The following is a 26,825-nucleotide window of genomic DNA, read 5'->3' as shown; positions in this document are numbered from 1 at the left end:
CTAGAATTTGCATCAAAATACTATAGTTTCATTGGACACATGACCTTTGACATCAACAACAAAACAGATGGGATGTGCCTTCTCCTCTTTTTGAAATGTTGTTATATTTACTATGCATGATTGTAATATTAGTTGCATTTATTATTTCCAGTTAGCGTTGATTTTCGGTGTTGTCTGTGATTCCCTGAACACACATGCACCACAAAGTCCTGTGCAGAATGACGTTGTACAGGAACAAACTGAGAAATTGCATCTCAAGTGCGTGTATAGGGCTGCTGTCTCTGTGTTAGCACTTGTATTGGTGTTATATTGCTGTGACTTTCCTATCGGTGAGACTCAGGACTAATAGAAACACTAAAGCCAATGGTTATCTCTCACAGACACCTGCTCCACGCTGATCAGAACGGCTGCCTCTGCGCAAGATGCCAATTTATGTCCGATCACAGACTGTGGAGGAACCAGACATGAGCAGTGTAGTGAAATTAGATTCCTCCAGGACAGATTCACCCTCATGGACGGACAGAGACTGAGAAGACACCTGAACATGTTCAACGGGTGAGGTTTCTCTTTAAAAGCACCATGAAAAGTGCAGATTTCCTGCTGAAACCAGAAGTGGGGCATATTGAAGCCTTGAAGCTGAGCAGCATTAAAAGGGTGGTTGATTATGATTTCACTTTTTTAACTTTAGTTAGTGTGTAATGTTGCTGTTTGATCATAAACAACATCTGCAAAGTAACAACGCTCAAAGTTCAATGCAAAGGGAGATATTTTCTTTAACAGAAATCACTTTTTAAGGACTACAACAAGCTTCTTCTTCCTAAAATTTACATAAACCCCGCCCCCGAGAACACACAACAAAGGGGGCGGGGCCATGTTGGGCTGTTTTAGAGAAGAGGAAGAGTTGTTGTAGTAGAGTGTTGTTGTCATGCCGTCATTTTACGCCGGATTGCTTCACAAACGAGGATCAATTCAACACAAAAGATGAACATGACGGCACATGCTAGTGGATGAGTTGAATCAACTCCACAGCAACTACATAAATTTATCCACTAACCATTCAGAAACGTCCAGTTTCATTCTAAAAGTTGTAACTTCTTCCTGAGTCTCTCCATCAGTGTCGACTCCGGTTTGAACAATGTAAGGCTGAACACCGTTACTGACAATCCTCATTTTGGCTTCTCCAGACACACACACACACGACACAAGTGTGTCATGATTCGACACAGAAGAACGCTCCGAAGTTTCCTGAAGCAGTGTTTTGAAATCGGCGATCTACTGAAGAGGATTAGGGCCAAGCAATAATAAAAAATAAAACCATCTCGAGATTAAAGTTGTTAAATTTCGAGAAAAAACTCGTTAAATTTCGAGAAAAAAGTCTAAATAAAATGTTGAGAATAAACTCATTAAATTATGAGAATAAAGTAATTAAAATACGAGAAAAAAGTCGTAATTTAACAAATTTGTTCTCGTAATTTAACGACTTTTTTCTCAACATTTTATCTCGACTTTTTTCTCGAAATTTAACAAAATTTTTCTCATAATTTAACGAATTTGTTCTCGTAATTTAATGACTTTTTTCTCGTAATTTAATGAGTTTATTCTCAACATTTTATCTCGACTTTTTTCTCGAAATTTAACAACATTTTTCTCATAATTTTTTAGCAAATTTGTTCTCGTAATTTAATGACTTTTTTCTCGTAATTTAATGACTTTTTTCTCGTAATTTAATGACTTTATTCTCAACATTTTATCACGACTTTTTTCTCGAAATTGAACATTTTTCTCATAATTTAACGAATTTGTTCTCGTAATTTAACGACTTTTTTCTCGTAATTTAATGACTTTATTCTCAACATTTTATCACGACTTTTTTCTCGAAATTGAACATTTTTCTCATAATTTAACGAATTTGTTCTTGTAATTTAACGACTTTTTTCTCGTAATTTAATGAGTTTATTCTCAACATTTTATCTCGACTTTTTTCTCGAAATTTAACAACTTTAATCTCGAGATGGTTTTATTTTTTTATTATTGCCTGGCCCTAATCCTCTTCTGTAGCCATCACTATAAAAGTCATTATTTTGTTTTTTTTTTGGCGCACCAAAAAATTCTCGTCGCTTTATAATATTAATATTGAACCACTGTACTCACATGAACTGATTTAAATATGTTTTTAGTACCTTTATGGATCTTGAGAGAGGAAATGTCATTGCTCCCTATGCAGGCCTCACGGAGCTATCAGATTTCATAAAAAATATCTTAATTTGTGTTCCGAAAATTAACAAAGAACTTACGGGTGTAGAACGGCATGAGGCTGAGTAATAAATGACATTTTCATTTTGGGGTGAACGAACCCTTTAAAAAGTGATTTCTGTAAAAGAAAATATCTCCCTTTGCATTGAACTTTGAGCGTCGTAACTTTGCAGATGTTGTTTAAGCTCAAACAGCAACATTACACACTAACTAAAGTTAAAAAAAAGTGAAATCATAATCAACCACCCCTTTAAACGAAATGAAAAAGAGAAATGGAGCCTTGAAATAAAATAAGTTTAAATGTTTTATATTTTTTTTTATTTCAGTTATTTTAGTAAGGAAACTGTTTTTTATGGTTTTATTTTTTGTTAGCTAAAATAACCCTGGTCTGCACATTAAACTGAAAAAAGAAAAAAATGACAAGCATCAGATTTAAATCATCAGGGAAACTTGCATGACCTCTAATATGTAATAAAGAATTATCGATTATCAGTCACAATTTTCATATCAGTGCATACCTAGCTGTATACAACTAGGGATGCACCGATATGAAAATTTGGCCGATACCGATAACCGATAATTCTTTATATTTGAAAGCCAATAATCGATATATTAGCCAATGGACTGCATTTATAAGCATTTTATTGTGCTTTTTAGAGCTTGAAAGTCTGATTCTTCATACATACTGTATGGAAAAAGGTTGGATTGGCATGAAGGTAAATGATTACAGAACTATTACATGAACTATTGCTTTAATATTTCAATACCATGATCATGTTCAGTTTAGTGTGTGTGTGTGTGTGTGTGTGTGTGTGTGTGTGTGTGTGTACACGTGGAGGTCATATTCCAATGGCAATCCCTCTCTCTAGTGGTTGGTGTGCATTAGCTTGTTTGGCTGTAGCACAGGAGGGAACATTGTGTACTCGTTGAGGAGAGTTAGGGAATAGATGCCCAGCGGATTTTCCTAAAGCCTGTAAAACGGGCCGCACTGTGCCTTAAGCTCCTGAAAGACCCTGTTTTACCGTGGCATCTACTTCTCTCTCTCTCTCTCTCGCTCATCATGCTGCTTTATCTTGGATTTAGAAACAGACTGATTCGATCAATACTTTTTTTTAGTGTCTGAGCTCTGCTTTCCTTTTATACCCTGTCGAGCAGTGTTTTAAGGACTAACAATGTCTGAAAAGTTTTAAGGATGAATGTACAATGGTTTGTTTTGTTTTGAAGTCATCCATCAAGCTAAAAGCCTGTTTTATCTTTGCTGAAAGCACAGAATATAAAGAGCATTTTAAAAATTTGTGAAGGTCAACGTACTTTTTTTTTTTTTTTTTTACATACTATGCTTTGGCAGAGATTGTTCTTGAAGGATTATGATAGTGCAAGAATGCAAAGCCACTGATAAGTGTAAATAATTCAGTGTTTCCTTCATTTAAAGGTTTTTAATGTTGCCATCATGGTATACATAATATAAATTATCAACTAAATATTTAGAAACAAAGATATAAAATACACAATTAAATTACTAATTAAAAGAAGAAAAAAACTATGGTAGTATTATTAGCTATTATTATTATTATTAGAAAATATTCTTTCTTATTATGTAAAAGAAATTAAAGCATGTGTGGATTATGTGGAAGAAATGTTGAAATTATTATTTAATGCTATAATAGATTATTATTTTCATGAACATTTCTATATTCTATAATGCTTGTAGGGTTTTGGACTATATCAGCATAAATCCTTGTCAATCCTTATTACATCAGGGACAAACTAATAAAACATTTTATATAAAAAAGTAATGCATTTTATTCTATTAAAATAATTCAAAACTTATTAGAGCTAATTAACAACAACAACAAAAATGCTTCTCTTCATTGATAACTGCAAGTAAATTTGACACATTTATGCCAAACAATTATAAGGATTTATGCGGAAATTGAAACCTAGAGTGTTTCCAAAACTTTGGAGGACTGTGATTTTTCTAGTTATGCTCTATAATATTTCATTAGCTATCATAACTATTTCAATCTTTAAGCTTTACAAACTACTTCAAAATTTTTGGTGAGGCTTTCTCAACTTTTTATCTAAATTTAGTGTAGAGAAAAGTGCTATATAAATGTATAAAATATGTCACTTATTATTATAATTATTATTATTGGTGTGTTTCTGTACTTTTTGCAACAGGTTCACAAATCAGTCTCAGATTTATTGGTCTGAATGAATATGATTTTTAAAAATCCTCATTAAGAGATTTGTAATGTAATGTCATTCACTCACATTTCATATTGGAAATCTGTTCCTGTGAATGAAAGACATTTGTGATAGCTAGGGAACTTTAGCTTCTGAGTTGTTGAGATGTCCGAGTCAGGATTCAAGAGATCGACCGAAACCTTTATTAAGCAAAATGGGCTGTTGGGAACAGACAGGACAGCGATGTCTGCCAAACAGACCATATAATGAATAGGGATGGGCATTTCAAGCAAAAATAATATTCGAAAATCGCTGGGAATTATTCGATTATTATTCGAAAATCGCATCCCTCCCCTGCACGCACGCACAGAGAGGGAGAGAGACCATTCACGCTTTCTATCTGTATGATATTGATAAACTGTTTAATTCATTGGAGAATATGCTGTCTTAACTCAAGCCATATAATGATTGTAATGTGCTAAAACATATTAATATGTTCTTTAATATAAGTGAAAGTAAAATCCGCACGGCCATTCATAACAGTGCGAAGCAGAGCGAGTGCTTTCAATTAATTCCTACGTTGAGCTTCCACATGAATAAACTGAAAACGCTCGCTCTTCGCCAGTGGACTATCAGTGTCGCTCGCTCGCGGCGTTCGCCTCGCTTTTGTCCAGTCCGGCACCTTATAGTGGACACGCACCATGAATGACCGAGGGAATTTTACTTTCACTTTCAAATTATCGCCAATTCGGGAGCGGTGACAAGTGATGATACCGATGTTGTTCCTGAACACCGGCAACACCGACTATCGCAGCAAGCCTACCTCAAGCCATATTGATTTTAGGCTGCCTAAACGCGTTATATCATTGTGAACAGCTTGAATGACGGCACGTGTGTCGTGTGAACATTGATTTTGACGTCTCTGTTATATGCCACGCTTGTCTATGTTCTGCTGTTGTCTAAGAGTTGATTGACAGCTTTTTAGGTGCGTTATTGGCAGCGCGCGCGCCACCCTCTGGTTACATGAACGTGTCACCATTGAAAACATGAGGATTTTTTTAAGACGACAATCGCACAACCTATTCGATATTCTATAATTAAATCAACTAATCGAATATTCGAAAATCGTGACACATCCCTAATAATGAACACAGTTCTCCTAGACGACTTCATTTCGGTCATTGTTTTTGACTGACTTTGACATTTGCCTCTAATTCCCAGCCATGTGCATCTGACCAAATCAGGCAAATTAGACTCAACTTTTAGAATTTCACCATAAAAGCTAAATTAGCTACAATATGAAAGTAGAATTTTCAGTTAAAAATCACCTATTATGCTTTTTTCCATGTTCATCTTTCTTTAGTGTGTAATGTTGCGGTTTGAACATGAAAAAGATCTGCAAAGCACAAAGTCCCTCCAGCGGGAGTTATTCTCTATATCAGTGTCACTGTTTCTGAACTCTCTGAAACGCCTCCATTGTAGTCTTGAGTTTTCTTCCGGGAACGAACACGTCGCAATATTCCTCATTTAAATAATTCATATGCAGAATAAAGGGGCGGGGCCTGGTTGAGTTAGTTAGTAGACTGTTGAAACTGGTGGTTATGGAAAGGGGCGGGACATTTCACAAACACGCTCAAAGCGCTTGACCAATAACAACACACTGATCCAGTCGACCAATCAGAGCACACTGCTCTTTTCAGAAGGAGGGGCTTCATAGAGACAAGAACTAAACAGAGCGTTACTGACAGACTGGGAAGAGAGGAGCTGCAACAATGGAGAATATGGGGAAAATAATGTGTTTTTTGAACATTCAAGCAGGAAAACCTGTTCTAGTAGAGTAGGGCCCTATAATTTCCGCGATCACGGAATCGCGGAATCCATTCATAAAAACGGAATTTACTATATAACGCGGAATGTCACGGAATTTGTCAAATTTTTGATGAATGAATTAAAAGCAGGTCAGTACATGTAAATTAAATCGCGATATAGACTAATGTCTGTGAATATTAAACCACAAAATGACTATTTAAACATGAATCCTGCATGCCTGTGTGACTCTGAAATGAATGATGCGGAAGCGCAGTTTCATTTACCTCACACCGCCTCACACACACTCGCGCAGGGGCGCAGGAACGCTGAAGCACATGCGCCGCTCGCGGTGTTTTCGTCCTCTGTCGCCTCACTATATGAACGCACAAATTCATCTCCAGAGCTGCTCTGAAAGTCACTTCATCAGCATTTAACCGCTTCATTTGAGAAAACTACCGTCATAAACACAGAGAAACTCAAAGCTCTAGGCAAACCGTCAAAATAAAAGTTCGATTTAACTTGACAGAAACATATTACTGTTGTACAGTAGAATTAATTTAATAATAAATTATTAAAATATATTTTAAACAATAATCTCAGTGTTTCTTCCATGTTTAAATTTTAACAGTAAAGCTCTGTTGTGCAGCACATTGTTTGACAAAAAAGTTTAATTTCATGATTAAAAGATAAATTACATGGTATGCGTTCATTTGATTGCCAGAAAAAATTAAATACACAACAGAACTTCTGAAAAAAAAAAAAAAATCATAAAAATATATTTTTTAATTAATTAATATTATTGTTTTTAAGAATTCAATTAATTAGACATGCTTTTTGATTACTAAAATTTTATTTAACCATTAAAATGGAGTCAAAAAATAAATAAAACGGAAAAAAACGGAATGGAAATAAAAATGGAATATGGAATGTTTTTGAGGAAAACATTCCAGGATTTTTTTTTAGAAAATGAGCGATGGTTTCTCTAGATAAGACTCTTATTCCTCGTCTGGGATCATGTAGAGCTCTTTGAAGCTGCACTGAAACTGACATTTGGACCTTCAACCCGTTGAACCCCAGTGAAGTCCACTATATGGAGAAAAATGTTTCCTCAAAAACCTTAATTTCTTTTTGACTGAAGAAAGAAAGACATAAACATCTTGGATGACTATAAATAAAGAAACTTTGTTTAAATGTTTATTGTGATGTCTACGCATCATTGTTCTGTTTAGGATGAATTAGACTTTATCGGCCAAAATTTTCATATCAGTGCATCCCTAGTTGTAAAACATTGTAAGACTGTGCTCAACATACAGCGATTGTTTCCTTCGACTGAAGTGGATTTAAATACTTTCACATGGAATTTGAACACCGACTGTAATCGCAGACTGAACGCAACTGGCTCTGACTGGACACGTTTGAGCGCAATCAGTCATAAGTATCAATTTACATTCATAATCGGCCTTACAATCATTAAGTGTGTGCGCGGCTTAAGTGTGCACTGATATGAAAATTTTGGCCAATACCGATAACCGATAATTCTTTATTACATATTAGAGGGCATGCAAGTTGATTTAAAAAACCTGTGAATTTGTGTGTTTATATTTGTCCCTTCAGGTTTGAGACACAACAGAAATGGACAACAAGAACACATGGTTAGGACATGGTGTTAAGATGAAATACCACTGAAACCTCACCATCAAATGTCTTTTTTTCGGCGTCTTCGGTGGGAGGACTGCAGCCCGGTGTGGAGGGGTAGCTCTGTACAGATGGATACTCTATTATTGCTGCTCCCAGAAGCCTCTGCTGTTCCTCTCTGGAGGTGTGACGGTCCTCTGAGCTTCTCTTAGAGCTGAGACGAGACTCTCGCCGCTCCGTCCTGCACTCGCTGTCCGCTTCTTTGAGGCTTCCTCCTACAGGGCGATCGGTAAGGGTTACAAAACGTGTTCGAGATCAGACCCGATGAAAAACAACACTGTCCACCGAACATGTTTTTATGCAGAAAGAGCTCTGACTATAAATCAGATGTACAGAGTACACTGAAAAAATATTATACTTTGAACCAACTTTAAGAAAATAGCTAATTATAGCTAATTTAGCATCTTTTAATGGTGAAATTAAGCCAAAAATTATTTTGACCAACATTTTGGCTAAAGAAAATATAGTGAGTATGGTCTTTATAATAAATAATCTTTTTACTTTGTATGAATGTTTAATATTAAATGAAAATGTACCAAACTATAAATATAATTTGACAAAAACCAATGCATTTTATTTGGTAACACTTAACAATAAGGTTCATTTGTTAACATTAGTTAATGCATTAACTAACACGAACTAACAATGAGAAATGTATTCATCAAGTATTCATCTTTCTTAATGTTAGTTAATAAAAATACAATTCTTCATTGTTTATGTTTGTTCACAGTGCATTAACTAATGTTAACAGACACAACTTTTGATTTTAAAAAAGTTTTAGTAAATATTGAAATTAACATTAAATGCTGTAGAAATATTGTTCATTGTTGTTTATGTTTACTAGTGTAATTTAACAAATGAAACCATTTTCTTCCCATAGAAGCCTGTTATAAAGAAATAAGTTAAAGCAACAATGTAGTAGCACAGAATTTCTCTCAACCCTTGATCATAATTCATAAACACTGTCTACAAGCATAAGGGTGATAACATAATCATTGTTAAACATTACAGAAATATTCTTTTCACTGGTCATGTTTTATTATAGTATGCAAGATGTAAGATTATGGGCTCATCTATAGAGAGCTTTTATAATCAGTGAGGTGCAAAAACAAAATGGTCTTTCGAGTCAGTGTCTCAGTACATTAAGCAGTAATTTCCTTGTAATAGGGGTCAATGAGGTCAAAAACTCGTCACATTAAAGAAATATTGTCTTTCTCCTTGGACTACGGAGTAGATCATTTTTATGACCATAAATTTGGTTCTCCCTGGTCATTGAAGTTGTGCATTTAGGCCACGGTAAGTGTTTTAAAATGTCCCAACAATGTTTAAAGGGATAGTTCACCCCAAAATGAACATTCTGTCATTAATTGACCCTTTGCAAAGACCCGCCCCCCTTAGTTACTGTTGCTATGTCCGACAAGTCATGGCGCTGTCACGCCACACAGAGTGAAAAATACATCGCGGAGCAAAGAGGACACTGAAAACACGTCGACAGACAAGACAGAGCAGGTTACTTAAGATATTAAACAAAGTCCCAGCTTTCAAACTGTAATTTGTAAAGAAATTAAACAATAAAAAACGTTTTCGTGACAGATTGCTGTAGCGCCTCAGCTCAAGTGGCTTGTGAACCGATCATCTCTTCCTACTAGTTCATTTATAGCATCAAATAAACATGAATGAACATCAGAAGAAATGATGTTTCACATGCGGAAAGACGTCAATACACACTATTTTTCAATTTCAAGTCCACCGAGGTTAATCTTCTAACTCCTGACTGCTTTGTCGGACAAAATGGCGGATTCGGCGTTATGATTGGTTAGATTGATTTACAGCAAAAATCTGGCATTAATTAAAGGGGACCTATTATGCAAAATGAACTTTTATAAGGTGTTTGAACACAGATATGTGTCCACAGTGTGTGTAAACAACCAGCCTATAATGGTAAAAATCCACCCACCCTTTTTTTGTGTTACTGTATATTTGTGCAAATCATTTTATGCCGGACTGCTTCACAAACGAGGGTCAATTCAACGCTGGATTTGCACACAAGATTTACATGACGGCACATGCTAGTGGATGAGTTGAATCAACTCCACAGCAACTACATAAATTTATCCACTAACCATTCAGAAACGTCTAAAAGTTGTAACTTCTTCCTGAGTCTCTCCATCAGTGTCGACTCCGGTTTGAACAATGTAAGGCTGAACACCGTTACTGACAATCCTCATTTTGGCTGCGTGAGATTCTCCAGCTTTGTTGTTGTTGAGCTGTTAAAGCTCCGCCCTCTTCTGGAAAGGGGGCCGGGAGCAGCAGCTCATTTAAAAGGACACACACAAAAATGGTGTGTTTTTGCTCACACCCAAATAGGGGAAAATTTGACAAGCTATAATAAATGATCTGTGGGGGATTTTGAGCGTCGTGACTAGCTAGTTGATTTCTTCAACGATGCATCATACTGTGGCATCGAGTCATGTCTTTGTACAGGAAACTCACTTTTTATGCATTTTATGCCTAAGTTCCTGCAACAGTGGCATGGTGTAATGTAATCAATCGTTCATATTCACCTTTTGATGGTTTACGTTTAAAGGAGATCTTCCTTCGGCTCTTCGTGTCCTCTCCGTCTGAATCACTGGCATGTGAATAAGTGCTCTGAAGAGAAGGAGCCCAACAACAACAACAACACGCAATAATAATCTCAGGTGACTGATAAATGCTTTATTTTCATCTGTTTTGTATATTATTTCTTGCTTTTGATGGGAAGTACCTTTGAATTCTCATCTCGCAGGTTAAAGGTCAGCTCCAGATTGGTGAGAAAATAGTCTGCGAACTCTGGATACATGTCCAGAACCTCCAGCAGCTCCTCTCTCTGGATGGTGTGCAGGTCACAGTAGCTGAGCGCTCTGACGTCTGCGTTCGATTTCCCTGGCTTAGCGTACAGGTGGATCATCTCTCCAAATATATCATTCTTACCTGGAAAACAAAGGACACATTCAGGTTAGGTTTTTTTATTTTATTTGCACATCTGTGTCACAGAAGACGTATCACACTGTGTCTCCTTAGAGATCTATCTATATGCATGTGTTAGCATGTGTCTGCATGGGATTTCAGATGTTGATTGTGTCTTTATAAGTGTGTCTGGGGAAGCAAGGTCATTTTAGGACAGAATGCATGCGGATTATCAGCGTACGCTTTATCTCTGGGGAATATGAATCGGATGATGTCAGGTATATGTTGCTTTTTTTTTTTTTTACCCTCAACCTCTCGTTGAATAACAACTGTTTGTTCTTTTGCCTTTCTTTAAAGGTCACAGAATACAGGATTTGAATTGCTCTTTTGAATTACAAAATGGTTTAAAGTGCACCTATTATGCTATTTTAAAGACTCCTGATTGTGTTTTAGAAGTCTCGTATTACAGGTTTACATTCATCCAAGGTCAGAAAGCACTTTAATTTTCTCATAATATACATTGCAGCATCACCTCTTTTCTCACAGTGTCTGAAACATTCAATAAAGGATTTGGTCTCTCTAAACCCCTCCTTACTGAGAGCCTGCTCTACTCTGATTGGTCAGATGGCTCAGTTTGTTGTGACTGGTCGACTGCTTACAGTGTGTATCAGAAACGAAACACCCATAACCATTTCTGAATTTCAACTCCGGATCTTCCTCAAGAATTGATACACAGTGATAATAACAGTAATGATGGTGTCTGCGGTTAGCGGTAGCGGTAGCGCAAGATCTACCAGGAAGACTTAATGTCACGTCGTCCTTCGTAATAAGTCTGGCCAGTCACTGCTTGACACCTGATATAAATGAGCACTGAATTCTCTGTTTCATGTTCGCAGTTGATGACGCTGACTTGCCATCAGGCATATAGTTGTCATCGGGCATATAGTTGTCATCGGGCATATAGTTGCATATAGTTGCATTCTGAATTGTAATTGGTCTTGCCTTCCTTGCATATATTTAATAATTTATAGCCACCTCATGTAATATTACACTATTGATTCTTGTGTGCAGCTGAAAACAAGACGTGTGCTGAGTGATATGACAGCTGTGATGCAGCATTTCATTATTGCAGAACCAAAGAATTTTATAAAAGAAGAGAGACAAATGAAAAACTATACCTTTCAAAAGTTTGGGATCAGTAAGATTTTTAAATGTTTGTAGAGTCTCTTCTGCTCACCAAGGCTGATCAAAAATACAGTAAAATTCAAAAAATAACTTTATTTGAATATATAGTAAAATGTAATTTATTCTGTGATCAAATCTGAATTTTCAGCATCATTACTCCAGTCTTCAGTGTCACATGATCTTTCAGAAATCATTCTAATATGAAACATCAATGTTCAAAACAGTTTGCTGCTTCATATTTTTGTGGAAACCTTGATATGTTTTTTTTTTTTTTTTTTTCAGGATTCTTTGATGAATAAAAAGTTCAAAAGAACAGCATTTATTTGAATAAACCTTTTGTAATATTATCAATGACTTTACTGTCACTTTTGATCAATGTAATACATTCTTGCTCAATAAAAAATCTTTACAAGATTACCTTTACAAGCACTGCTCTTCCTTTAGGAAGTGCAAATTTAGTTTATTTTAATTATACATTTTTCCTTACCATTGCCTCTTATGTTTTATAAAATGGCAAAAATGCCACCACAGTACTGCGCCGAAGTCCATTCAAGTTATAGTTTATCTCAAAAATCAGCGGGCTCTCAGCTGGGCCGCTTCTCGGGTAAATGTCAGGCCCACCGAGTGATTCTGCTTTAAATAAGAGAGACGTGACTGAGCTGCAGGTGACATTAAACTCAACTGGCTAAAATGCCTGACACAGCTGTTCATAAGGGATCTGATACCTTTCTAAATCTCACCATAAAGCAGCAGACACAAAGCATTGTGGGCCCTTCCAGTGGGGAAGAGGAGAGATGAGAAGCACTTACTCTTTTTAATGGATCCAAAGAACATTATTAAACGAACGCTCAGGGTTCAACACGAGTTCAGCTCTATCGACAGCATTTCAGTTTAAATAGTCACTTTGTGAGGTTTAAGAACTTTTCCCCATGGCTGTCTGCACTGTTCTTTGTTTTGACCCTATTATGTCACCGGATTAGCCAGCGAATATTCATCTGATGAAAAAACAGAGCTTTTAAACTGTGTTGAAGTTAAGAACACCTGTCAGACACGCTATGCAAAACACCCTTTCCGGTGCACTCAGTGTCCGAATTCACTCACTCGTTTTCATTCACTCCTTCAAGTGGACTGTGTCTTCTTGAGATTTAGCAGCAGCATTTATGGTAGTACTGTCAAATTTACATTGATTTTCATCTTTCCCTTTCTAAGCATATGGCTGAAATCTGCCGACCGCATTACCAAGATGGGCACCGAGTGACCTGACTTGCTTTAAAGGTGCACTATGTAATATTTTCTGTCCGCTAGAGGCCTATTTAAAACAAAGGCGTAGCTTGATGACACCAAGTATGAGAGCTGAATCTTGGGACATGTGGTCTTCACCTCACAGCCGGTGGAAAAGAATAGGGATAGGACTCAGGAAGAAATCATGTTCATGGATGCGATTATTAGCGTTACTGTAGTATGAAGCAGAGCAGGAGCGAGTGTTGTGGAGCTGAGCGAGGAGCTGGAGCGATTGCGCAACTCACGCCTCACGAGCAGCGGGATTTTTATTATGACACAGTCGCCGGCGCCGCTTCCGCTTTTCCGGTCATGAGTATGAGGTAACGCAGCTCTGTTTATCATATTAGATACATTTGAGTGTGTTGAAAATGATGTTATAACGTTACTCTGTGCGTTCGCTCGGCGGCTGCTGTGAGACACTGTTACACACTGCAGTAAGATAGATCGATTTTACAATATCATATTAAATGCTGGATGGCTTGTGTTGATAAATGGCATGCAATTAATTTTAAAACGTATTGTATGATGGAGAAAATTCTGTATTACTGTTACTAAAAACAAAGCTGCGTCTGATTATGTTATGTTAGCTACTTCACAAAATAGTGTTTTTCTCAGAGACTTGAAATCAAGAAAATTAGATTTAAACCATAAGACTAAACATATTGAGCTATATAACAACAATTTTGGATTGCGACTACTTTTGCGAAGTAGTCTTTCGTCTGATTGTCAATAATTATCATAAAAAGTTGAAATTTCGATTCACGGTCCTTAAGGGCCGCCAAAACACTTGAAGTGGGTGGAGACACTTTTACTAAAATGGCTATAACTCGTGAATGGAATAAAATATTTTCACCAGACGGCACACCTATGTAAGAGCTCAATCTTTGGTCAAAGTAAAAAGGACGCGGTGACTGGCTATAACAGCAAAAAGACATGAAAATGGCTATATCTATAATATAAATATAATATAATATATATAATGGCTATAACGGTTAGTCCGATCAACTTGAAAATTGGCATGCAGTGTCTTTGTCCGAGGTGCCATGATTGTCTATGAGGACATTGGCATGTCTCAAAAAACATTGGCCAATGAATTTTGAGCAGCTATCAGACAAGATTAACGGAGGCTGTTTGGAACGAAACTCTGTAGGCATTTCAACACATGGTCCTAGAGGTCTGTAAGAATTTTGAAAGAAATCAGCCACTAGGTGGCAGTAACGAGTTTTATGCCTCTGTAATCACTTGGTGTTTCACACATATACACAATATTCATATCATTTGATAGATCTTCTCATACTGAAAAAATTTGCCTCAAGAACTACTGCTATCAATCAAATCATTCATTAAATATTCATGATTATATAATAAACTTACTTTTGCGAACTAGTTTTTTCGCCCAATCGGAACTATAAAAAAGAACTTTACCCTTTGGATAGCTATAAAAGGGTAATTTAGAAAAGGGGCGTGTCAATATACACTCAAAAGCCTATTAATCCTAAACAAAGACTCACCAAGAATAGGTGAGCATAAAATTCTAAAAAAGCATGCCAAATTTTTTGAAGATCGGACCATAGGTGGCTATAACTGTTAAAAGCGTTGAAAACCATGTTTCCTATGGTAAACTGCCTGTATTGGCTGTAAATGGTCTATGATTGAGATGGTTACAGGCTTGCTAAATGAAACAATACCTTTTTATGCATGTGCTTAAAGGCCTTAAAGTGCTTGAACCCCGATAGTTGCTGCTCTCAGCTATATTTCTTATTATTATCACTGTTGAAAACAGTTGTGCCACTTTATGTTTTTGTGGAAACAGTGATACTTTTAAACTGAATTTAATACATTATTGCTGAATAAAAGTATTAATTTCTTATATAAAAACCTTTGAACGGTAATGCATATATGTGTGCATCTCATGTGTTTTAATTAAGTTGTATAACTCAATATCAGTCATGATCTTGTTATCAATATTAGCATATGCCATTAAAAAAAAAACTCATGTCAACCACTACTAATCTAGTATTCCATTCATATTCAGACAGGATCTACAGTTATTTTCCTTTGTTCTTTCCCTCACCTTCTCTAATGTGCACTTGCATTCTATAGGCCGTTAGCTATAAAAAGCCCAGTGCAGCTCTCTCTCTCTCCTGTGCTTTGAAGATGCCAAACACAGCTAGCAGGAGCCACTTAATAGAAATGTCAGAAGCCTCTTCTTATCAGACACGGTTCCAGGCACAGAATGGAACACAATGCAAAAACCCTGAAAAGAAAAGACAGGCTTGTTTCGAGAATATGCTCATCTGTTTGACATTTTCTGAGAGAACAATAATGGATACGTTTCACTCTGCCTTTTGATTTGGAGACAGAGCAAACTGCACCCTGGGCACCTGGGCTCTCTGCTGCTGTGTTTAAGCATGTAAGGACAATGGCACATCTACCCACTGGGAGATACAGCGTGTGCCCTCTCTCGCTCTCGTTGCTAACCGCCGCATCGGTAAACAACATGCCTAGGCAGAAAGTCCTCCACAGGACGCGGCTGTGACGCAGTAATATCTGCAGGCCGCTTTTAGCAAGCGCACACACAACTCAAGCTACTAAACATTCAGCAACCATCGATCACAAGAGCACAGTGAGAAATAATGAGACAATGAAATATATTCTTATGTATGATTTTTAAAAATAGTCTACCTCTGATTAAAATAGTCATTTATAAGTAAAAAAGTGATTTCTTAATTAAATATCTAGAGCAGGGATATTCAATTAAAGCTCCAAGAGGTCTAATCTCAAAATTTCCTTCTAACCAACATTCAAAAGTTTGGAGGCCAAAAAGTTTTTTTTTTTTGGAAAGACTCTCTGGAGTCGGGTAACGCGCCGGCGCGTTTTGCAGGATTTTTTTCACATTGCAGCAAAACAGACATAAAATACTCCATCATTTCTTGTCATAGAGACATAAGTAATATATCAATTGAAACTATAGAATATCTTCTTTTATTTGTGTATACTCAGAGTAAAAACAAAATGTTGTGCTTTTTGTAAAATAAAGAAAACTAACATGATGCGTGATCTCTCGTCTCCCTCTGAACAAACTCCAATCTGATAGTTCTCAGAAAATGAACTGTAACTTAGTGAATACTAATGACAAAAAAATTAGACTTATGTCTAAAGAAACGTTGAAATTGCTGAAACTTTTATTCAGCAATTATGCATTAAATTAATCAAAAGTGACAGTAAAGCATTTATAATGTTCTAAAAGATTTAAAAAGTGCAATGTATTGTTTTCAAAAATATAGATTTTTCGATACATATCGATACTGAAATACGCTTCCAATACTCATTTTCTACAGAATAGCTACACAATACCAGCTGCTCTTTCTCTCTCGTCTCTCCGACAGCGAGTTGACACACAAACCCGCCTCCCCTCACTCACTCGTTTCATTTGCTTCAGAGGAATATTGTTGGTGTTACAGGGCTTGAATTTCGCCGTGGGATTGCGCATAATTTTACTCATTCCCGCAGATTTTGTGCTCACTCCCAAAGTGTGTGCACATAAAGCCACCTCTCTGTACTAAATTGAGTTATTTTTCACTGCTTATTGCTCTTAAACTGTCAAATACACACACAATAATGTCAAAATGCCGATCTTTGCGAGTATTCATGTGTAAACAGTTATGTTTTACGTAAACGTAAACAGTTGAGAAAGAAAACGCATGTGTAACAGTATAATGGATCCGTGCATCAGGTCTTAAAGTGACAGCAGCCTAATATACCTGCTGCTACATTATGAGATAATATAAAAAATATCTATATTGCAGTATCAATGCCACAATTGTGGCCAGTGAAAATGCTGAGTGGCTAGTAACTTTGGAAAACCACTAGCCACAGTGGCTGATGAGCAAAAAAGTTAGTGTGTGTCTGTGTGTGTGTGCATATATTAAAAACAAGCTTGTGAGCTCTTACCCAGAATGGCCACCACTATGTCGTCCTTAAGAATCTCAATGGATCCTCGAGACAGGAAGTAGAGTGCGGTGAGAACGTCTCCGCAGTGCACAAGTGTATCTCCAGGAGGAGCATGGGTGGTTTTGAAGCGCATGGCGAGAGCACGCAGGCATCCTTGAGTCGCACCCTTGAATGCCTTACATCCCTGAAGGAGACTATCGTTCAGATGGAGACAGATATCTGCCTGCAAACACTCAGGAAACCCTTTTAAGACCTGCAGAGAGACGTGAGAATTACTCTTTCAGATCCATCACTGAAGATTAAAGGAAGCACATTAGTGTAGACATTATCTATAATTACACTGTTAGTTATTCTGTGGTGTTACAGGCTCTGTTCCAACACAGTAATGTGCACTCGCAGCATCCTGACTGAAATTGATTTCAGTGAACTGCTGTTTGGCACTAACAATACAGCACTAATAATAATAACAATAACACTCACTCGAATGTTAAGTACAGTTTTTAACAAAACTGAACAGAAATTACTGTTCTAAAGTTTGGGGTGGGTAAGATTATTCAGTGTTTTTGAAGAAAGTCTCTTAAGCTCACCAAGGCTGCATTTATCTGATCAAAAGTAAAAACATTAATATTTTGAAATATTGAATGTGATGCAGCCTTCAAGACAGGAGCTCTTCTATGATGCCTTGAAGTGACAGTTCATTAGATTTTGGAACAGATTCCTGGTGTTTTTTCCACTGCTAATGAAATTATTTTGCATTATGATGTTTCTGCCAAAGTATTCATACAGCTAAAGTGGCGAGAAAGAGACAGATTAATGATGCAAGTGCCAACTACTGTGCTCATATTAGCAGTGCAATCATAAATTAAAAGAGTTGAAATAATGAGGGTTCAATAATGGCCAACAGAAATGATTCAGTTTCTTAGCAACATGCAGACTTGCTTTAACAAGAGCAACTTTTAATCTCCAAGTCTCATCTAAAGCAGAATGGCTACCATAGATCCCCATCTAATATATGCTAATTCATGCTAGCATGGGATATGCAAGGACTGGGCTATATTTTCAATATTTGCAATATACTGACAATGATTTTGCTGGAAAAATATAGCATTTTGATGCACTTTTTATTTGGTCAGTTTATTTTTATTTTATGTGCTTTCTTAGTATAAATACTAAAATATGTATCAAAATGCTGAAAAAAAAAAATATATATATATATATATATATATATATATATATAGATATATATATATAATAATTCCTTGACAGCTCTAATTTATATGCCCCAGCCCAAAAATAAATATTTTGATAATAATAATCTTGATAATAATAATCAAATAGAATCTTTTTATTTGATTATTATTATTATTACTATTATTATTTGGTTTTTTAAAGACCGTATCACCAGAAAAAAAATATAGGATATATGCATCAGTTGGTTGCAAAAAAGATGTCTAAAATAAGTACCATCATAAATATTGCCTAGCCCAAAACTAATTTTTGAAAACATGCATTTCCTGCTAGAAGACCTTGAAGGAGAGTGTTAAATATGAAGGAGAGTTTCTGCACTGTGCGACTGAGATGAGCATCAGTACAGTATGTCCAGAACAGAGTGAAGGTTGATGTGAATGAGAGAGACTAAGAGCTAAGACATGAATGAAGATGAGTCCTGCGTTTATATAAATACCTCCTGCTCTTCCCAGGGTGATGAGGTCAGTCCATTTCATACGAGGCAGACATGGAGAGAGACAAGTGTTGCTTTCAGTACATAAACACACATTTATACTGTGATAACATGTTCAAATAGCATTTCAGAGATCATTTATAGGAATAGTTCAGCCAAAAATGAAAAGTCTGCCATTATTTACTCTCGATATTTAGTCACCCTTATAGTCCAAACACATATTATTTTCTTCTTTTTTTTCTTTTTTTTTGTGGATCACAAAATTAGAACTTTTTTATTTCTGCTCTTTTCCATACATTACTATGGAAGCTTGTTTCTGCTATGAAATAAAAAAGATAATTGCGAATTTTTATCTCATAATTCTGACTTTTTGAATTGCAAGATATAAAGTCAGAATTGCGAGTTATAAAGTCAGAATTGCAAGTTATAAAGTCAGAATTACGAGTTATAAAGTCAGAATTGTGAGTTGTAAAGTCAGAATTGCGAGATGTAAAGTCAGAATTGCGAGATGTAAAGGCAGAATTGCAAGATGTAAAGTCAGAATTGCAAGTGATGTAAAGTCAGAATTGCGTGATATAAAGTCAGAATTGCGAGTTATAAAGTCAGAATTGCGAGATATAAAGTCAGAATTGCGAGTTATAAAGTCAGAATTGCGAGTTATAAAGTCAGAATTGCGAGTTATAAAGTCAGAATTGCGAGATGTAAAGGCAGAATTGCGACATGTAAAGTCAGAATTGCGAGTTGTAAAGTCAGAATTGCGAGATGTAAAGGCAGAATTGCGAGATATAAAGTCAGAATTGTGAGATATAAAGTCAGAATTGTGAGATATAAAGTCAGAATTGCAAGTTATAAAGTCAGAATTGTGAGATATAAAGTCAGAATTGCGAGTTATAAAGTCAGAATTGTGAGATATAAAGTCAGAATTGTGAGATATAAAGTCAGAATTGCGAGTTATAAAGTCAGAATTGCGAGTTATAAAGTCAGAATTGTGAGATATAAAGTCAGAATTGCGAGTTATATTAAGTCAGAATTGCGAGTTATAAAGTCAGAATTGTGAGATATAAAGTCAGAATTGCGAGATATAAAGTCAGAATTGCGAGTTATAAAGTCAGAATTGTGAGATATAAAGTCAGAATTGCGAGATATAAAGTCAGAATTGCGAGATATAAAATCAGAATTGTGTGATATAAAGTCAGAATTGCGAGATATAAAGTCAGAATTGTGAGATATAAAGTCAGAATTGTGAGATATAAAGTCAGAATTGTGAGTTATAAAGTCAGAATTGCGTGATATAAAGTCAGAATTGTGAGATATAAAGTCAGAATTGCGAGATATAAAATCAGAATTGTGTGATATAAAGTCAGAATTGAGAGATATAAAGTCAGAATTGTGAGTTATAAAGTCAGAATTGCGAGTTATAAAGTCAGAATTGTGAGATATAAAGTCAGAATTGCGAGATATAAAGTCAGAATTGTGAGATATAAAGTCAGAATTGCGAGATATAAAGTCAGAATTGCGAGTTATAAAGTCAGAATTGTGAGATATAAAGTCAGAATTGCGAGTTATAAAGTCAGAATTGTGAGATATAAAGTCAGAATTGCGAGATATAAAGTCAGAATTGTGAGATATAAAGTCAGAATTGCGAGATATAAAATCAGAATTGTGTGATATAAAGTCAGAATTGTGAGATATAAAGTCAGAATTGTGAGATATAAAGTCAGAATTGTGAGTTATAAAGTCAGAATTGCCAGTTATAAAGTCAGAATTGTGAGATATAAAGTCAGAATTGCGAGATATAAAGTCAGAATTGTGTGATATAAAGTCAGAATTGCGAGATATAAAGTCAGAATTGTGTGATATGGATAAATATGGTAGAACCATCACTTCTACCACTAAAGATTGCTTTATAAATAATCTCCCCGAGCAGTTTCATCGCCTTAGTATACCTGACAACTTAGAAGAACTCGATGCTGCAACAGAAACTATTGGCTCTCTCTTTTCCAGCACATTAGATGCAGTCGCTCCTTTACGTCTAAAGAAGATTAAGGAAACTAATCCAACGCCGTGGTATGATGAGCACACTCGGGCTCTAAAACGAGCTGTGAGAAAAGCTGAACGTAGTTGGAAGAAAACAAAACTAGAAGTTTTTCGCCTTTCGTGGAAAGAAAAAATGATTGAGTACAGAACGGCTATAAGAAATGCTAGATCTACTTATTTTTCAAATCTCTTAATAGAAAACAAACATAATCCTAGGTACTTATTTGACACAGTGGCTAAATTAACTAGAAACAGAGATTCAACTGCTGACGTTTCCAAAGAGCACAGCAGTAATGACTTTATGAACTTCTTTACTTGCAAGATTGACAATATTAGAGAGAAAATTATAAACATGCAACCGTCTACAGTTTCGCTTCAGACAGTGCACTGTAGTGTCCCTGAGGTAAAACTAGAATCATTCGCCGCTATAGGAGAGGAAGAATTATCTAAACTTATCAAATCATCAAAATCAACAACATGTATGTTAGACCCAATGCCGACTAAACTACTGAAAGAAATGCTTCCAGAGGTCGTAGGTCCACTTCTTGATATAATTAATTCATCGTTAACACTAGGATACGTGCCAAAAACTTTTAAGCAGGCTATTATTAAACCTCTTATTAAAAAACCTCAACTAGATCCGAGAGATTTAGTAAATTACAGGCCAATCTCGAATCTACCTTTTCTGTCAAAGATACTAGAAAAGGCAGTTTCAACACAACTGTGCTCCTTTTTAGAAAGAAATGGAATCTGTGAGGATTTCCAGTCAGGATTTAGACCATACCATAGTACTGAGACTGCTCTCGTTAGAGTTACAAACGATCTACTCTTATCATCCGATCGTGGCTGTATTTCTCTATTAGTGTTATTAGATCTCAGTGCTGCTTTTGACACTATCGATCACAACGTTCTTTTAAAAAGACTTGAAAACTATATTGGCATTAGTGGAATTGCTTTGGCATGGTTCAAATCTTACTTATCTGACCGTTATCAGTCTGTAGTAGTTAATGAAGAGATGTCGTATCGATCACAAGTTCAATATGGAGTACCACAAGGCTCAGTACTAGGACCGTTGCTTTTCACTCTGTACATGCTGCCCTTAGGAGAGATAATTAGGAATCATGGTGTTAGTTTTCACTGCTACGCTGACGATACTCAGCTCTATATTTCCTCGCGCCCTGGCGAAACCTACAAATTCACAAAACTAACAGAATGCATAGCTGACATTAAAAACTGGATGACAAGAAATTTCTTATTATTAAATTCAGAAAAAACTGATATCCTAATCTTTGGACCAAAAACTTCCTCACGAAAAAACCTTGAATACTCTCTAACACTTGACGGGTGCTCCATTAAATCTTCGTCCTCAGTTAGGAACCTGGGTGTGCTCTTTGATACCAATCTTTCATTTGAAAGTCATGTTTCTAGTATCTGTAAAACCGCCTTCTTCCATCTAAAAAATATATCTAAATTACGACATATGCTCTCAATGACAAATGCGGAACAGTTGGTTCATGCATTCATGACCTCAAGACTAGATTACTGTAACGCTCTACTGGGTGGTTGTTCTGCTCGGCTTTTAAACAGACTACAGTTGGTCCAAAATGCGGCAGCTAGAGTTCTTACTAGAACCAGAAAGTATGACCATATTAGCCCAGTTCTGTCAACATTACATTGGCTCCCTATTAAACATCGTATAGACTTTAAAATCTTGCTACTTACTTATAAAGCTCTAAATGGTTTAGTTCCCCAATATCTAAGCGAGCTCTTGGTGCATTATAGTCCTTCACGTCTATTGCGATCTCAGAATTCAGGCCAGTTGATAATACCCAGAATATCAAAATCAACTGAAGGCGGCAGATCCTTTTCCTATTTAGCACCTAAACTCTGGAACAATCTTCCTAGCATTGTTCGGGAAGCAGACACACTCTGTCAGTTTAAATCTAGACTAAAAACACATCTCTTTGCTCTTGCATACACATAACACATTATCAATACATTAACATTTTTCAAATCCGTTAAAGGATTGTTACGCTGCAATAATTAGGTCGGCCGGAACCGAGAACATTTCCTATAACACTAGATATACCTGTACATCAGAATAAGAATGGCATCTATGCTAATATCAGTCTCTCTGCTTATCCTGAGGTTTGCCGGGTGCTGGATCCAGGCCGTATCCAGATCAGATGGAGAACCTGTGTCTGGACCTGACTACAACGTAGCCCAGGAGACAATGGGCCTACAGATCCAGTTCTGGCTGCATCTATAATTCAGATTTTTAAATCTCTGTATCCGCTTACATATATTTATATATAATCTATTTTTAATCTCTATAATAAAAATGTATAATTCAGATTTTGATCTCCATATCCATTTACATATGTTATATATATCTTCCAAGGGGTTTTTTCCCTCCTAGGACTTTTTTCCCAGTGCTAGCACGCTGGGTTTTTCTCCTAGGGGGTTTTTTCCACCCCTGGGAGTCAGCCGACATTGGCTTAATGTAGCACCATCTTGTATATGTTACATATTACCACGCTTGCTTGTACAGCTTATTTTTAACTATTTCTCTTTTTTCTGTGCTCCTAATATGTAAAGCTGCTTTGAAACAATTACAAATTGTAAAAAGCGCTATATAAATAAATTTGACTTGACTTGACTTGACTTGATATAAAGTCAGAATTGTGAGATATAAAGTCAGAATTGCGAGATATAAAATCAGAATTGTGAGATATAAAGTCAGAATTGTGAGATATAAAGTCAGAATTGCGAGATATAAAGTCAGAATTGCGAGATATAAAGTCAGAATTGCGAGATATAAAATCAGAATTGTGTGATATAAAGTCAGAATTGTGAGATATAAATTCAGAATTGTGAGATATAAAATCAGAATTGCGTGATATAAAGTCAGAATTGTGAGATATAAAGTCAGAATTGTGAGATATAAAGTCAGAATTGTGAGTTATAAAGTCAGAATTGTGAGATATAAAGTCAGAATTGTGAGTTATAAAGTCAGAATTGTGAGATATAAAATCAGAATTGCGAGATATAAAGTCAGAATTGCGAGATATAAAATCAGAATTGTGTGATATAAAGTCAGAATTGTGAGATATAAAGTCAGAATTGTGAGATATAAAGTCAGAATTGCGAGATATAAAGTCAGAATTGCGAGTTATAAAGTCAGAATTGTGTGATATAAACTCACAATTGCGAGAAAAAAAGTCAATCCCCCCCACTAATGGACATTATAATACGCAATTCTGACTTTTTTCTTGAAATTTTGACGTTTCTTCTCAGAATTGCGAGTTTACTTTATAAGACCCAATTGTGAGTTTATATCATGCAATACTGACTTTATAACTCGGAATTGTGTTTGTACTCACAGTTCTGAGAAAAAAGTCAGAAATGTTAGACAAAAAGTCACAATTACCTCTTTAAAAAAAAATAAGTGGCAGAAACAAGCTTCCATACATTTTCAGTGAATAACTTTAATTTTGGTCTTTTCCTGAAGAAAAACAGTGCATGAGTTGCACTGTATGAACTACTTTTATTATTCTCTTAAGTTGCTTTTTCGTCTGTTTTAGATCTTGACAGATGTGGTCACGATGAACTGTTATTGTATGTAAAAGTTTCTGCATACAATACATTCAGAAGATGTGTGTGTCGCGTTCTATAACGGTCTGACTGGAAACAAAGCCGTCGTGAAGCCAAACCCCCTCATGGAAGAAGAATCCCAGTCGTGTTTACAGCTGTGACTGTGACTTAACAGGATCAACTAAATGCTGACGAGCCTATCTTAATGAAGCGTCAATTTAAATTTAATAAAGATTTGAAAACACACATTCAATGAAAATATCATGGCTAAAATGGTTGAATAATTAGACCTGGATGCATCAAACACACCATGTTCAAGTCGATGCCGTTGGTGTAGGTCCACGAATGTTGGAAGTACTCTTCCAGTCTCTGCCTGAGTGGGTTCGGGATCTGGTGGAAACGGATGAACTCTTTCACACGGAGCATCTGCATGTGGTAGCGAGCCGTTCCGGAATACAGCCGCTGGATGATGGCAGAAACGTTCCCAAAAATGCTGGCATACATCAAAGCTGGAGAAGACAGGACAAGGTCACACAGGTGAGATTGCAAATGCAAGGTACATTTTGTCTGTGGAGGCCAAATATATAGTGCCTTCAAAGCCCTGTAGATGGTGATATTACTTCTTTTGTAGCAGAAATAAACTGCTGCAGAAAAAGTTAGGTGCTATGCAAAATGTAATGAGTAAATGTATAGAGGTTATGCATGTGACGTCACCGTCGACCATTACGACTGCGGTCACGCCCACTGAGTGGCACAAAGACTGAGCGGCAGCAGCAAAAAACAAACAAAACACTTCCAAAACGGGAAAGAACTTTGCGATTGACTGTACAAACAGCTTTGACACAAAACCTGAGGTATATATTTAAAGACTGCCGAAAGCTACAGATAAAAAAAGAAGCAAATGGATCACTGCAATTCACAGAAACAGCTGGACTCCAGGCAGTGAAACATGGATTTGCAGTTATTATTTTGTCAAATTGTTGGATTTTGAGGTAAAATCATACCGTATATATTGTATTATTATATATTGTGTTGACAACTCATCAATTAAATGTTTACCATCTTATATTCTGCATTATTGGGTGTTTTTAAATAAACACTGACAAAAACTATACAAGTTTTAGGGCTGGACGATATATATAACATTGATTACAAGTAATTACTCAGATTTAAACCTACCTATATTGTAGTTATATAAAATATTCACAGGAAGATTTGCTTTATGTATTTCCCCGGCGTCGAAATCAGGCACATATAAATGTCAGGAAACACGACTCCTGGTTGCATGTCAATATCCATAGATTAGGTTTATTTGAAAAGTTGTAAGGAACACTTTCGAGTCCAACCTTTATTGTAATCGTTTGTTTTACTCGATTTTTCGCAGTTTCCCCTATTAAATCCAGTCATGCAGCAGGTTCTTTTGCCACTCAGTCCAGCTGAGGGAGCGTGTTCTGGCGGTAAAGTGACGTCGATGCGTACCCTCTATTGGAGTAAAGATACATACTTATTCAAAAACTTAGTCAAGTAGAGAGTAAAAGTTGCTAATACCCTTGATACTCAAAGTACAAAGTAGCCAAAATGATACTTAAAGGGATAGTTCACCCAAAAATGAAAATTCTGTCATCGTTTACTCACCCCCAAGTTGTGTGTTCTTGAAAATAAAAATCTTTGGTTACCGACATTCTTCAAAATATCTTCTTTTGTTTTCAGCAGAAGAAAGAAACTCATACAGGTATGTAACAACTTGAGGCTGAGTAAATGATGACAGAATGTTTATTATTATTATTTTATTTATTTTTTTTGAGTGAACTATCCCTTTAATTACAGTAACTACTAATTTGCTCAAAATATTTTACACCACTGTCTGTTCCTGAGTGCAGTTTTACTGTAAATGTGTATGCTAAAATATATTTTTGTCAACATTTATCAGTATACTAGCTGGGCTAAAGACTAACAGACATGGATTAGAGATGATGTCATGGGGTCATGAAAAGACAATAAAACATATTGATTTGAAAAAGGCAGCATTGTTTCCAAGTATAAGAATTCATCTGCTAGATTGAAACGGAGATTAAATATTTCAGTATGAATAGTTTACAGCCATCTCAGGACATGCACTTCAATTGAACACTGAAAAATATATTTTTTTTTTCCCCCTTATACCTTTACCTATACATTACCTATACATACATTTCAGTGGTTG

General features: G+C 36.1%; 1 protein-coding gene and 1 long non-coding RNA gene across 5 annotated transcripts in view; one reads left to right on the top strand and one right to left on the bottom strand.

Annotated features, from left to right (window-relative positions):
* Positions 1-12,167, top strand: part of LOC125270761 — a 36,220-nt gene extending 24,053 nt beyond the window's left edge. For 2 of the 4 annotated variants that reach the window (XR_007185456.1, XR_007185458.1), the window contains 4 exons: positions 381-555; positions 7,864-8,173; positions 10,532-10,643; positions 10,730-10,868. This is a non-coding gene — a long non-coding RNA (uncharacterized LOC125270761). Of the gene's footprint in view, positions 1-380; positions 556-2,910; positions 2,970-7,863; positions 8,174-10,531; positions 10,644-10,729; positions 10,939-11,074 lie in introns of those variants that run through there. The other 2 variants (XR_007185459.1, XR_007185457.1) reach the window with 2 other exon arrangements.
* The window catches only part of LOC125270760 (potassium voltage-gated channel subfamily H member 7-like), a 122,776-nt gene that overhangs the window by 14,907 nt on the left and 81,044 nt on the right, over positions 1-26,825 (bottom strand). Inside the window, exons 8-13 of the mRNA XM_048194680.1 lie at positions 24,932-25,131; positions 22,331-22,333; positions 17,311-17,563; positions 10,709-10,914; positions 10,509-10,593; positions 7,944-8,159 (exon numbers count right to left, since the gene is read on the bottom strand). Coding sequence (XP_048050637.1) covers positions 7,944-8,159; positions 10,509-10,593; positions 10,709-10,914; positions 17,311-17,563; positions 22,331-22,333; positions 24,932-25,131 — 963 coding nt within the window. The remainder of the gene's footprint in view (positions 1-7,943; positions 8,160-10,508; positions 10,594-10,708; positions 10,915-17,310; positions 17,564-22,330; positions 22,334-24,931; positions 25,132-26,825) is intronic.

The sequence above is a fragment of the Megalobrama amblycephala genome, linkage group LG6, assembly GCF_018812025.1.
Source record: "Megalobrama amblycephala isolate DHTTF-2021 linkage group LG6, ASM1881202v1, whole genome shotgun sequence".
In the NCBI taxonomy this organism is placed as follows: Eukaryota; Metazoa; Chordata; class Actinopteri; order Cypriniformes; family Xenocyprididae; genus Megalobrama; species Megalobrama amblycephala.
Note: the sequence above shows the minus strand (reverse complement) of the source record. Positions and strands in the feature narration are given on the sequence as shown.